The sequence below is a fragment of the Megascapheus bottae genome, chromosome X, assembly GCF_031878675.1.
Source record: "Megascapheus bottae isolate mThoBot1 chromosome X, mThoBot2.hap1, whole genome shotgun sequence".
In the NCBI taxonomy this organism is placed as follows: Eukaryota; Metazoa; Chordata; class Mammalia; order Rodentia; family Geomyidae; genus Megascapheus; species Megascapheus bottae.
In genome coordinates, this window is record NC_143547.1 from 71,999,131 (window position 1) to 72,011,749 (window position 12,619).

General features: G+C 44.1%; 1 protein-coding gene across 1 annotated transcript in view; it reads right to left on the reverse strand.

The window, feature by feature from the left end:
• Positions 1–2,228: 2,228 nt before the first annotated feature.
• Positions 2,229–12,619, reverse strand: part of Col4a6 (collagen type IV alpha 6 chain) — a 274,344-nt gene continuing 263,953 nt past the window's right edge. Inside the window, exons 38-45 of the mRNA XM_090326871.1 lie at positions 11,057–11,173; positions 10,404–10,565; positions 10,151–10,249; positions 8,813–8,959; positions 7,706–7,822; positions 6,356–6,547; positions 5,151–5,437; positions 2,229–2,779 (exon numbers count right to left, since the gene is read on the reverse strand). Coding sequence (XP_090182997.1) covers positions 2,519–2,779; positions 5,151–5,437; positions 6,356–6,547; positions 7,706–7,822; positions 8,813–8,959; positions 10,151–10,249; positions 10,404–10,565; positions 11,057–11,173 — 1,382 coding nt within the window. The 3' untranslated portion in view covers positions 2,229–2,518. The remainder of the gene's footprint in view (positions 2,780–5,150; positions 5,438–6,355; positions 6,548–7,705; positions 7,823–8,812; positions 8,960–10,150; positions 10,250–10,403; positions 10,566–11,056; positions 11,174–12,619) is intronic.

Here is a 12,619-nt window from a genome sequence, read left to right on the forward strand (position 1 = left end):
GTGGAAAGCTGGACTTAGCCTTGCCAATCTGTCACTATAATTATGTTTGAGGAATTAAAAATAAATCTTGTTTGAATTATATTCTGTTTGGTTGACAACCATATTTTGCCAAAAGTATTCATGTGGTGACATTTAATCTGAAATTAAACACAATTCCAAATCATTTTAGGACTAGTAACTTTCCTATTTTGAAGTATGTGTTCATCATGTCCAGACGGGTCTTCCTATTTTTCCTTACTTTCTTCACTTTGGATTTCACATGCATCTGCATTTCACCACCACCTTAACAAAGTTTCACAAGAGGCTAATATCTGGGGCATGGAAGGTGTCATCAATCAAATCACTTGTTTCTTTACATCCAATGTTTTGTCTTTTTTTCCAGTAGGTAATACAGTACAGGTATTCAAAATTCAGAAGATGTGAAATATTATTCGGTGCAAGGCATTTCCCTCCAATAGGCCATTTCTGTTTTCTGAAAACTCCCAACATTTCTTATTTGTTTTTCCAGAACACATGTTGTATACATATATAAATACGTGAATATGTTTAAGTATATTCACACATATTAAATATAAGCACACTCACACCTGCTTTACTATTTGTCTATGTTTATCTATGAAACATCCAGAGGCAACTGAAGTATGGAAACTCCTTTCTTGAAGTCTAGCAAGTGATGGAGTTAAATGCAGTTATAGGCTTATCATGACACATACTCTAGGTTTGCTGACCAGCAGAGGATTCTTTTATTTTGTGGGTGGCTCATGGGGCTCGAACTCTGGCCTGGGTTCTGTCCCTGAGCTCTTCAGATCAAGGCTACCACCCTGCACTTGAGCCAAGCCCCACTTCCCATTTTCTAGTGATTAATTGAAGATAAGAGTTTCTTGGCTTTGTATTGCCCTGGATGGCTTTGAACTTTTATCCTCAGATCTCAGCCTCCTGAATAGCTAGGATTATAGGTGTGAGCTACTGCACTGGCCGGCAGAGGATTCTTACTTCCCTTTTTCTTTGATCATTTTCAAAGCTGTTCTTGCCTCAATATTTCATTATAGAGTTTAGTGAGAATGGATATCAAGAAAGTTTGCATGGAAAAAAAAACAAGGTCAAGTTCAGATTTCATTCATTTTATTTGCTATTTACAAAGCCAGCATCATGGTTATTACTCAGCTAAGAGGTAACAGTGACAACAGTTTGGATTATACCAATCGTGCCTTGTCTGTGTTGGCACACTTTCCATAATACTTAAGGAAACAGAATCATCTAGAAGGAAGTGCCTTATGTCAACATAGAGTGTTCTGGGAAACTGGCAATTAAAACAAATCACCCAAATCATAATACAATATATACTTAATAGCAAACTTAGGCAATGCTTGAGGACTGAACAAGAAGTGTGTGCTAGACTTTTATGAGGTCTTAAAACTCTATTAAAACAGTGTAAATGGCTACCCATGAAAGAGTAGTGGGATAGCCATTTGAATAGGGAGTCTCTAATAGCCTCAGGATGCAAAGGATGCAACACAGAACAGCTTTGGTTTGCCACATGGACAAATCTGGATGGCATTCGGCATTTGTAGGGACTTGGAAACAATTACTGGGTCCACAGGATTTTCCTTTCTATCCCTAGAGTCACCCCTCAATCCCTGGCCAGGAAAAAAGGATAGTAGGATAGTGAATGGTTCTCATTTGTATATGTGGGCCTGGCCACATTTGTTGTGTCTTCTTGTGTATTTTGAATCAGCCAGGCCAGATTTTTGGCTTCTAGCTGAGTAGAGAGTTGATCAGGAGGAGGTCATTTGGCTAGGGTAATGAAGTTAATGGGTTCTTCTTAGCTCCTGGCACTCTAACCTTGTTATGTAATATGGGGCATAATCTTACTCACTCTGGAGTCAAAGCCTCAACCAGGGCTACAGACTGGCACTCCTGTCCAGTTCTGCTGCCTGCCTAGACAGGGCCTTAATGTAGACTTGAGCCTTATATCACAGTTCATCCAGGCAATTTTTTTTCTTTAATGTAGAAACATTAGGTTCTGACTTAAGCCAAATAATATGGATATAAAGCAGATCTCTGGACATAAGAGATACCTTGAAGAGCTTACTGATCATAGCAGTGAGGAGAGCTAGCAATCTAAGAGAATGATGACCCTAAGGTTGATTGGAATATGTCTCAAATGGCAGAACATTGGTCTAGCAGTCTAGTAACACAAAAATGAAAGAAAGAAAGAAAGAAAGAAAGAAAGAAAGAAAGAAAGAAAGAAACTGATGACCCAGCAAATCTTTCTGAGGTATCCATGAATACACAGGCAAACATCCAAAGGGAATACTAGCACCAGGTTGCTAGAGATGAGACAGTAGGGCCCAGGTATTGGGCTTGAGGGCTGGGGTGACTAGGGTCTGGGTTTTCAGTCCAGTCTATTTGACGGGTAGGCACAATAGCTCAGGCCTTCCTTCCTCAGATGGATAAGCATGTGAAGTGACCTCTGTACAGAGAAGGGTAAGGCCAGGGCAGCACGACGGGCACCATACTACAGGCTTTTCATACACACCTGGCAGCGGCTCACCCGGGTGTGTAGCTGCCCAGTTTTCAGTGTCTCAGGCATAGGCTCTTCCCTAAACTGCTGCCTCTCTTCCACCGTGCTCAGCCAGAAACTGTACTTGTTGGCAAAGTAGTGACAGGTGCCTTGGGCTCCATTGCACTCGATGAATGGGGTAGCCCGGAAGTCCTCAAGGCATGAGCCGGGGGAAACCAGGGACTGGCCACCACCCTCAGCCCCAGCGGCAGTGTGCTGAAACGACAGGAGTCACATGTGAGAACTGCACCTGCTTGGGCCTAGGCACTGGGGATGCTGCTCCTTCAGTGACTACAGGAGATCACAGGCAACCCCTTTGTAAGTACCAGTCCTTGGACCCACTCAGCTCGAAGGGAAGACATTGCCTATAATCCCCCAGATCCACCGCCCTCCCACATGCTTGGTGACCTCACAGAGCCACGTTGTGACCATGTCTTTATCTGTGTTTCACAAACTTCTCTTGTCTCACGGAGTTCACAGATATGTTCCCCCCACCTCTCTTTCCCTAATTTCCATGGACAAATAAAACCTGGATTAAGGAAACTCCCTAGCATCTGGGATTGGTGACATGCAATATTTGGGAGGCAGAGATAGAAGGTTGGTAAGTTTGAAACTAATGCTGACAAAGTTACCAAGACCCTGTGTCAAAAATTAAATGCAAAGCAAAGGACTGTGGGTGTGAGTCCAGTGGTAGAGCACCTGACAAACAAGTTACTGAGGTACTCTGATCAATACTGAAATTAAAAAAGGTAAACTCAATGTGAAAGGGTATCAATGTATGGGAATTAATGCACCATCTATCTGGCAAATATCATGTAACCCTTCTATTAATTACAATAAAAATATATGAAAAAAGGTAAACTCAGTATGATTCTGAATCATAGTTCCATTAGCCTTTTGTGTATGGTACACAGTCCTCTAAGGAGAGCAAGAGTGTGGAGGATTCCATACACTGCTTCTACTTTAGCCTTTCCCTTAGCTGCTTGTCTAGCCATAGCTCTCACCCCAGAGCTATCTGTATTAGAACTACTTCTATTTTCAGTGCTTATTTCCTGCTGGGTAAAAGGGGGTGGGGCCTGGCTCTATTGGGCCTAAATGTCTCTGATGTCACTTCATAGGGACATTCAGTTTCAAGGACACTCATGAACTAAGTCTTTGGTCCCAGTGCCTCCAGTCAGTAGCGCTCACCTCTCCACATCCAGGCATTCTCCCTCCCCTAAATTCGCTTTTCATGTGGACCATGGGGGTGAAGGAGACATGGCATACCCATGCAAACAAATGGCCAATGGGACACAGTGACAAATGGAACCCCTTATTTTCTAGTACTTTGAGACAATGAAGGTCTCTAAATGATCAAATGACCTTTTTCAAGGGATCCCCTCTTAGTAACTGAAGCCTCCATGTTTTCCTTATTTTGAACATCAGGATAGCAAATTGGCTGAAATTTAGAACTCAGCTCGATGCTTTACTAAACAGTAGACAGATTACACGTCTGGAAGCTTGGGGCCATTTCTATTTCTTGATCTGGGTGCTAGACAGGATAGAATGACAGGTGAGGTGACTCTGTCCCATTGGATAAAGTATTATGTACAAAGACATCTTCAGATCCTTCTTTACCACCTTGCCACTGGCCCCTCTCTTTTGCTATAGATGATCTTTCGCAAAAGCTAGCAGTTTAGATGGTGCCACCTAGTTTTCATGGGGAGTTGGTCTGGTTTTCAAACTGATTGGTTTGGATGAAACATCTCCCAGGTAGTTACCAGCTACTGTAGAAGACAATTAATGCTTCTTTTTTATCCAGACACAGAACGGCGGGCTACCACAAAAATAGAAAGGCAGCAAAAATGTCTATCAGGACCTAGAAACAGTCTCTTGTGAGCCTTTTGGGAGACAGCTGTGGACAGAGAGATCTGGGAGTGTGTGTGGGAGAGCAGAGATCCATGTGCAGCCTGATTAGGGCAAGTACATCATGGCCCAGAGTGAGGACAGCATCTTTCCCACTGTGCCATAAGACCATAGTGTGCTTTGTTCTTTCCTTGGTGGTGTATCACTGAAGAACAACTAGAGATGATAGAATCTGTGCTTGTCACTGACTTCAGAAGCACTGGGTGCCAACTACTGACCACACCCTCAGAACTAACATGGCTTTTTTTCTTTCCTTGACAATATTTCGGTTTGAACTCTAGTGCCTTTCTTTGGCTAAGACAGGTGCTTTACCACACACCACACCTCTAGCCCCTTTTTCTTTTATTTTTCAGGTAGGGTTGTGCACTTTTGCATGATCAGGCCTCAGATCAGAATCTTGGTCTGCCACACCTGGAACCACAGGTGTGAACTACTGTGCCTAGTTTATTAGTTGAGATGGAATCTTACTTTTTGCCTGAATTGGCCACAAACTGCAATCCTCCTGATCTCCCACCTCCTGAGTAGCTGGCATTATAGGCATGAGCCAAGCCCAGGCCACACATTTCCCTCTCTTTCAAACTACTTTGTACCCAGCATCTACCCAGGAACTAGTCTTAAAGACCTTCTCAGAACTCCCCATTCTGGCTTCTTTCTTATGGGGAGATAAACTGCAGGGTCTTACCATGAGGAAAGAATATCCAATCCACAGACTGTGCCAGCCCACAGGGCACTGTGGGATGGTGATGTCTTGGCTGTGCACAGCAATGGCTTGAGATGGTGCCTCACACACAGAACAGCGGCTGATGTACTGAGGAATCTGGGCCTGGCCGACAGGCATCATAGGAATGGGGGCCGTAGTGGAGAGCCAGTAAGATTTATCATTGCGCCTGGCATAGTGGCACACATCATTGATGTTGCAGTAGATAAAGGGCATGGTGGTGAAGCGGGGAAGGCAGGAGCCGGCAAACCCTGGAGACAAGGTAGATAAAGAAAGGGAAGGTCAGGCTTCAGTTCAGGGCTACAAGGACTGGACCAGCTGGTAGTTTGGGTTTACAGTCAAGTATCTGACCTTCTCTTACAATCCTACACTGAAGCCTGCAGATCAAATCTTTTTGATTTTTTTGCCAGTCCTAGGCTTTGAACTCAGAGCTTGGGCACTGTCCATGGACTTTCTCAAGGCTAGAGCTTTACCACGTGAGCCACAGCACCATTTCTGGCTTTTTTCTATGTATGTGATACTGAAGAATCGAACCCAGCTCTTTGTGCATGCTAGGCAAACACTCTTATCACTAGGCCAAATTCCCAGCCTCAAATCTATCATAAATGTACTGATGGAATTTGATACCAGGGACAATTTTCTTATAATTAATTGGAATGCTGGCTTTGTAAAATCACTATTTAATAGACGGAATCCATGTTTAAGCGTTAGTAAGCCTGCAGCGAATGCATTTAATTCTTGAGTAATCATCACTTCCCTGGAGGTCATGTTATTGTTGTTATTATTAATGACTAATACTTAATGGAAGCATAGATGCCAAGTATTTTTCTAAGTGTTTTACATTGGGTGATTCATGAACTACTTATGCCACCCCATGTGCCAGGTATTTGAATTTACTTTGTGCCAGTAACGAGGAAGTAGAACCTTAGAGAAGCTGAATAACTTGAAGATCTCACTCGACCCTTATTACAGTGCTCAGAGATGGTACTACTATTGGGATACATGGCTAGGAAGTGGGAGCTAGTATTTGAAGTCATGTCAGATTCACTAAAGAGCTGGTGCTCCAACTCAATAGCCAACAGTATGCTCAAAGGGCTAAAAGAAGCAAGGTTACGTCTTGGTCTTGTGGAGCCAGGGAGCTAGGAGTATCTGTCATAGCTAGTACTTACCTAAGTCCTGATTATGGGCTTTCTCTTGTCCCTCCACGAACAACAAGCTGTAGCCCACCCACAGTAGACTCATCCCTATGGGGCACTGGGGCACCTGCTCCGACTGACTGTGTTTCACCAGTGTGTAGCCCACTTGTATGCTGGGCCCAGGTATTCCAGGCCTCCCCAAGGGGCCTTGCTTCCCTGGAACTCCTAATGGGGTAGAGAGCAGAGAAGGTGAGATTGGCGCAGCTAATGATAACATCAGCTACACTCTGGGCACCACACATTGTGTAGGGCACATTGTTTAAACACATTATCTCACTTAATCTTTATGATGACCTTGGAAATGGTACTATTACGAGCCCAATGGGTAGATGAGAAGACTGAGACTCAGAGCCACAAACTTCTGGTAAATCCTGGTAGGGCCAGAAATCTGACTAGGACATCTTTGGCTACAGAGCTGCCAATATAAAAAGTACATTATCTTCCCTCTTCCAACCACCTGTATTGGAACTATCTCTTAGTGGAATAAGTAAGTGGGCAGGGAGTTTTCTCAGGCTCATCCTTGAAGACCCTCACAAGATATAACTAAGTAGCTGCTGAGCCAGAAACATTGAAAGCAGTGTTAGGATGAGCAAGAAAATGCCTTGCCCTCCTCTTCTGCCTGTGGCAGATATGGGTAATGGACTGCAACATTTTCCGACTGAGCCTCAGAAATGGTCTCTATTGAGGACACGTGATTTACTGATCTTAGTGTGAAAGGAAGGGAAGCAGCAGAGGTACAGGCAGACACATGTCTCTCAAATGTTACCTATTGAGCACCTCCTCCTCCCATTCATATTACAATCCCTGAGTATCAAAGGTGAGGGGCAAGGCAGGTGGTTATGCTTTGGTGTAAACCTGTAACACTTAAAAGCTGGAATCCAGGCCAGGCATGGTGGAGCATACCTGTAATCCCAGTTCCTTGGAAAGCAGAGGCAGGAAGATGCTGAGTTTGAGGCCAGTTCAAGAAAAGGTAAAGAGAGGTGGTATCACAAAAACAAATAGAAGTGTAGTTTCCTGGGTTCAATGCTCCGTGGAGGTGAGTGAGGGGTGGAGAGAAAGAGGGGAGAGAGAGAGAGGGAGAGAGGGGGGGAGGAAAGAGACAGAGAGATAGACACAGAGGGAGAGAGAGATGAAGAGAAGCCAAAAGAGAATCTGAAATAGTTCTTTACTTTCTAGAATGTAGAGCTACCCTTCACTGTCTCCAAGAGAGTAGGGAGTATAGAAATGGATAAGAGCACATTATTTGAGTCTTTCAGATTCCGACTCATCCCAAATTCTCAACCTTGCAAAAGCCCTCTACCCCCTAGATTGACATCTCCAGACCTTCAAATCCTGGAGGGCCTTGCAATCCAGGGAGACCAGGATCACCGAGTATCCCAGGTGGGCCTGGAAACCCACTAGGACCATCTTTTCCAGGAATACCAGGTAAACCTTTTGGTCCTGCAGGAGACAAAACAGGATGGGGTGAGAATGTGTGTATGTTTAGAGTATTCAATGTACAGGGCCATAAAGGATCCCTTCCTGAAAAAAGGGACTCACTGGGAAATAGCACAATCTCTAGGAGAAGACACACTATCCAGAGTCACCAGGAGAGGGCGCACTAAAGACTTGCTGCACAACCTGGGCAAGGAATTGTGGCCTTCCCAGGAGTGGAGGCCAGCCCAGCCAATTCTTTAAAGTGATATCTCTGCCCTCGCTCAGGCTCCTTGATGTCAACTCAGCCCTTCTGAGCAACTTCTTACCCTCTCTTTACTTCCTCTCACCTTCCCATCAGTCCCAGGAGAAATGAATAGCCACTGTTAGCATGGGGTCCCAGTGAGGCTGCTGACCTAGTCTGGTTAGGACAACACCAGGATTTTTTTTTTATTTTGCCAGTCCTGGAGCTTGAACTCAGGGCCCGAGCTCTGTCCTTGGGCATTCTCAACGCTAGTACTCTACCACTTGAGCAACAGCACTACTTCTGGGTTTTTCTGTGTATGTCATACTGAGGAATCAAACCTAGGGCTTTATGCATGTGAGGCAAGCACTCTACCATTAGGCCAAACTCCCAGGCCCAAGGCTAGGATTTAAAAAACCAGTCTTCTGTCCCCTTGATCTGGATTTTTTCCATATCCTTGTTCTGCTCTTTATCCACCACCACGTTCCTTCCATCTTTATGCAGTAGTTCAAGGAAGCTACTCTCTCTGATATTTGGAGGAATGACCATTCTCTGCTTTTACATTCTCTACAGCTGAGTATCCCCACTGTTGCAATGGTCCCTGATGGACTTTTTTTTTTACCCCAGTAAGAAACATGGGAGCCTTGTGATGAAAAAGAGGAAATGCTCAATGAAGGCAAACCCTTAGAATCAGGATTCCAAGCCAGTTGCTTAAGACTCAGCCAAGACCACTCAGCTTCCTAAGAATTCCTTTTCTCTGATGTCACCCTTACCTTGGAGGCCAACAGGGCCTTGGATCCCTGGGTCCCCTGTGAAGCCCGGGACACCTTCAAGGCCTGGAAGACCCAACGGTCCAGGAGGAGCTTGTATAGCTTCTGCAATTGGTGTTCGTCCAGGAGTACCTTGGGGACCAGGAAAGCCTAAGGGCAAATAGGGAAATGACATCCTCAGGCTGAGGCAGAAAAAGAAGGCAAATGGCCTGCCTGCCTTTCTGTGTCAATCACTAGTTCTATGCCTTGTTCCTTCTCCTAGTGCCCACTCTCGGGACAGTTTTTGCCACCCTTTACAGACCACCCATTTACTGCCAAGTGTTTGGGTAATTCCTTGGGGGCAGGGATTGGGTCTTATTCATCTTGATTTCTCAGGGCTTAACCCAAAGAATGGTAAGTGGTATAGGTAGTTATGAGAAAGAAGCTGAAGCATCTCACTCCAGGAGTCCAGCCCCACTTGGTTATTTTGCCAATAGAATAATTTAATTATTAATTCATTGAACAAGTTTTTTTTGAGTGCTTACTATGTGCCTGGGTCCTAGAAAAGCTGAGACTAGAGTAGTGATATGATAAACCTTTAAACCTTTATGAAGATTATGGTCCAGTAGTAAAGAAGAACAATGCATATTTTGACAAATATCATTCATCTTTATGCAAGTTATAAGAGGTGCTATGAAGGAAATGAATGATTCAGTGACAGTAGGAGGGAGTATAGTGCGGTAAGTGTTGGATGGATTTACATTAGAGAGCCACTAGTGACAGTTAAGCTAGCAACATTTAAAAGTATGAAGGAGTTAGCCATTGGAAGAGTACAGGGGCAATAATATCTTAACAAAACCAGCATATACAACAGTCCTGTGGTAGGGCACAGGTTGTTTTTTGATAACTCATGAGGCCACTGTAGCATAAACACAGTGAAGAGTCAGCATGATAAGAGGGAGACATCACCTAGGGCTTTGTGGGCCATAGTTCATTTCTATACCATGGATATCCATGGGGTGTTTTTGGTTTTTAGAGGCCACTTTATGCAAAAAAAGACTCCTAGAGAGGAAAGATACAATATGAAGAATGTTGGTGGCTTGGACCTTGGAGGGGGTTGGAATTGAGTGTAGGATTTAGAAGAGTCTTTTTCAATTGTGGATTGAGCTTAGTAGCAGGAACCACTGTGGCAAATCAGCAGTAGCCTTCAGTCCTGTGAGTTGTCGGTACACAAATTCCTGAAGTGGCAAAACCACCTCCCAGGTGGACACCCTATTGGATTTCTGTTTTGGCATAGTGGGAAACGACTGCTGAAACCTTACCACTATACTGAATATAGCTCCGCACGTCAGCTCAACTCACCTCTTGGCCCTGGCTTTCCCTTCATCCCAGGAAATCCTGGATCTCCTTGTGGCCCAATCTTGCCTGGAGTCCCCATGAAGCCAGGTTCACCTCGTACTCCTAACAGAGCCCCAAAAAAAGCAAGTCAAGCCTTGGCCTAGTGGTGGTAGACTGGAGACTAGGCAGGAGTACAGCTGCCATCTGGCCTCTCTCTCCCAATGTTGCAGGCCTGTGGACTGGAGATGGGCCCAGAAGCTCCCCAAAACAGGCTTACCTTTTAGTCCTACATTTCCGGGGAGGCCAGAGAAGCCAGAAATTCCTTGATCTCCCTTGGGCCCTTTAAGGCCAGGAATTCCAGGGAAGCCAGGGTCTCCACTGTCGCCTTGATCTGAGGATGGCCCAGGGGGACCTGGAGGACCTTGTATGCCTGGACGGCCTAGAGATAAAATTGAAAGAGGGCTGAGAAGAAGATGAGAGGAGAATGGCCATTGCTGAAGATACAAGTATCCATAGAAAGCCAAAGCTCGTTTCCAAGATAATGTCCCTCTCATCTGGGAAATCCCAGTTCCAAGATCTATTCTAGTTCCCCATCCCCCCCTTTTTGCCAGTCCCGGGCTTGAACTTGGGGCCTGAGCACTGTCCTTGGGCTTCTTAAGGCTAGAGCTCTATCATTTGAGCCACAGCACCACTTCCAGCTTTTTCTATGTATGTGGTACCAAAGAATTGAACCCGGGTCTTTGTTCATGCAAGGCAAGCACTCTACCACTAGGCCAAATTTCTGGCCCTAGACACCTGTTCTTTTGGCTAAAGGGAAGAATGTAATGCCAAGCATCAAGTACCAAGCCTGCACAGAATACAGTACCTCTCAATCCCTGAACACAAGACAAAATGGGGCAGCCAGTCCTCTTTGGACTTTCTTATCTTTACCTCGTTCTCCATCTAGGCCTGGTTGGCCGGGGTCACCAGGATGTCCTGCTATGACTGAGGGCAACGAGGTGCCTGGAGCTCCTGGAGGACCAGCAGGGCCTTGGAGACCTGGGAATCCTGTAAAGGATAAATCAAAGGGGCTGGGTGTCTTCACATAGCCAGGAGAGGGTCAAATATTACCAGAGAAAATGGATGTGCATATAAAAACATCTGTTACATAGCTGCCAGACCAGGAAACACCAGCAGATGGCTCTATTTCCTTCATTGTACCTTTCTAGTTTGCAGATATTTTAGTTTGCAGAATTCCATTTCAACACGGAGGATCATTTTTGGGGGATTAATCTATAGAACATTCTAGCTTCCCAATTTCACTTGTAATGGAAATATTTTAGGCCTCTTTTTTCCCAAATAATAAGTTAAAGAAGGCATGGATGAGCTGGGATTTAAATTCCCCACATATTTTTGAACACCACCTCCAAATTAAAAAAAAAAGTTTCCTTATCCTATAATGAGTGACCGTTGTCCTTAATGTACTATGTTATCGCTCATCTCTTTTGCCATCCCTTGGTTATCTTATATTGTTACAATTTTCCACCTTGTTATCTGATATATTTTAAATGTGCTTAATTGGTTATTTGAAATTGGATAGGGAAGGGGGAAATCAAGGTAAGTGGGGGGGAGGGTAGGAGGGAAATGGGGACCATGTCATGAGAAAGGGTATCAGTGTTTGTGAAGCAATGCACCTTCTATCTGGTGAATATAATGTAACCCTTCTATTAATCACAATAAAAAATATTAAAATAAAAAAAGTTTCCTAACTTACCCAGGTATGTCAGATGAGGCCCAAACCTTACAGAATCAGGTACAACCCAGACCCTCGCCAGACAGCATAGAGGTAGGCAGAGCACCGTGATTCCCTGTTTCTTCTGGGATCTTTAGGCAAACTGGGAAACCATCTTTTATAGTTACTTATATTACTAGCTGAATGATTGCTTACTTGCCTATAGAATTAATTTCTTTGGTTCTGGGAAGGAATGCTTGCCTAGCTTGTGTGAAGCCTCTGGGTTTGATACCTCAGTACCACATACACAGAGAAAGCTAGATGAGGTACTGTGGCTCAATTGGTAGAGTGCTAGCCTTGAGCAAAAGAAGCTCAAGGACAGTGCCCAGGCCCTGAGTTCAAGCCTCAGGACTGGCACAAAGGAATAGTAAACAAGAACAACAACAAAAAAACATTTCTTTGTAGTAAAATTCTTCCTCTTTCCTTTTTAGCCAAATAGCTCTTTGTTATAGCAGTTTAATTAAATTTTGCTAGTTTAGAATTCATTATTGATTTACATGTTTTCTGTTTGTGGAACAATTTCCATTATATGCTTAGAAATCAAGCTTTCATCTGGTCACGATGGTATATTTATAAGTCACAGGTCAAATATACATATATTAAACTCCAGAGGGGAAAACACATCGAAATTATACACACAAGTATAGGCATTGATATTGTACATAAAGCATGGAAGAAATTCATTTATTACTTTGGTTCTTTCTAGAAGACAACCATATGAA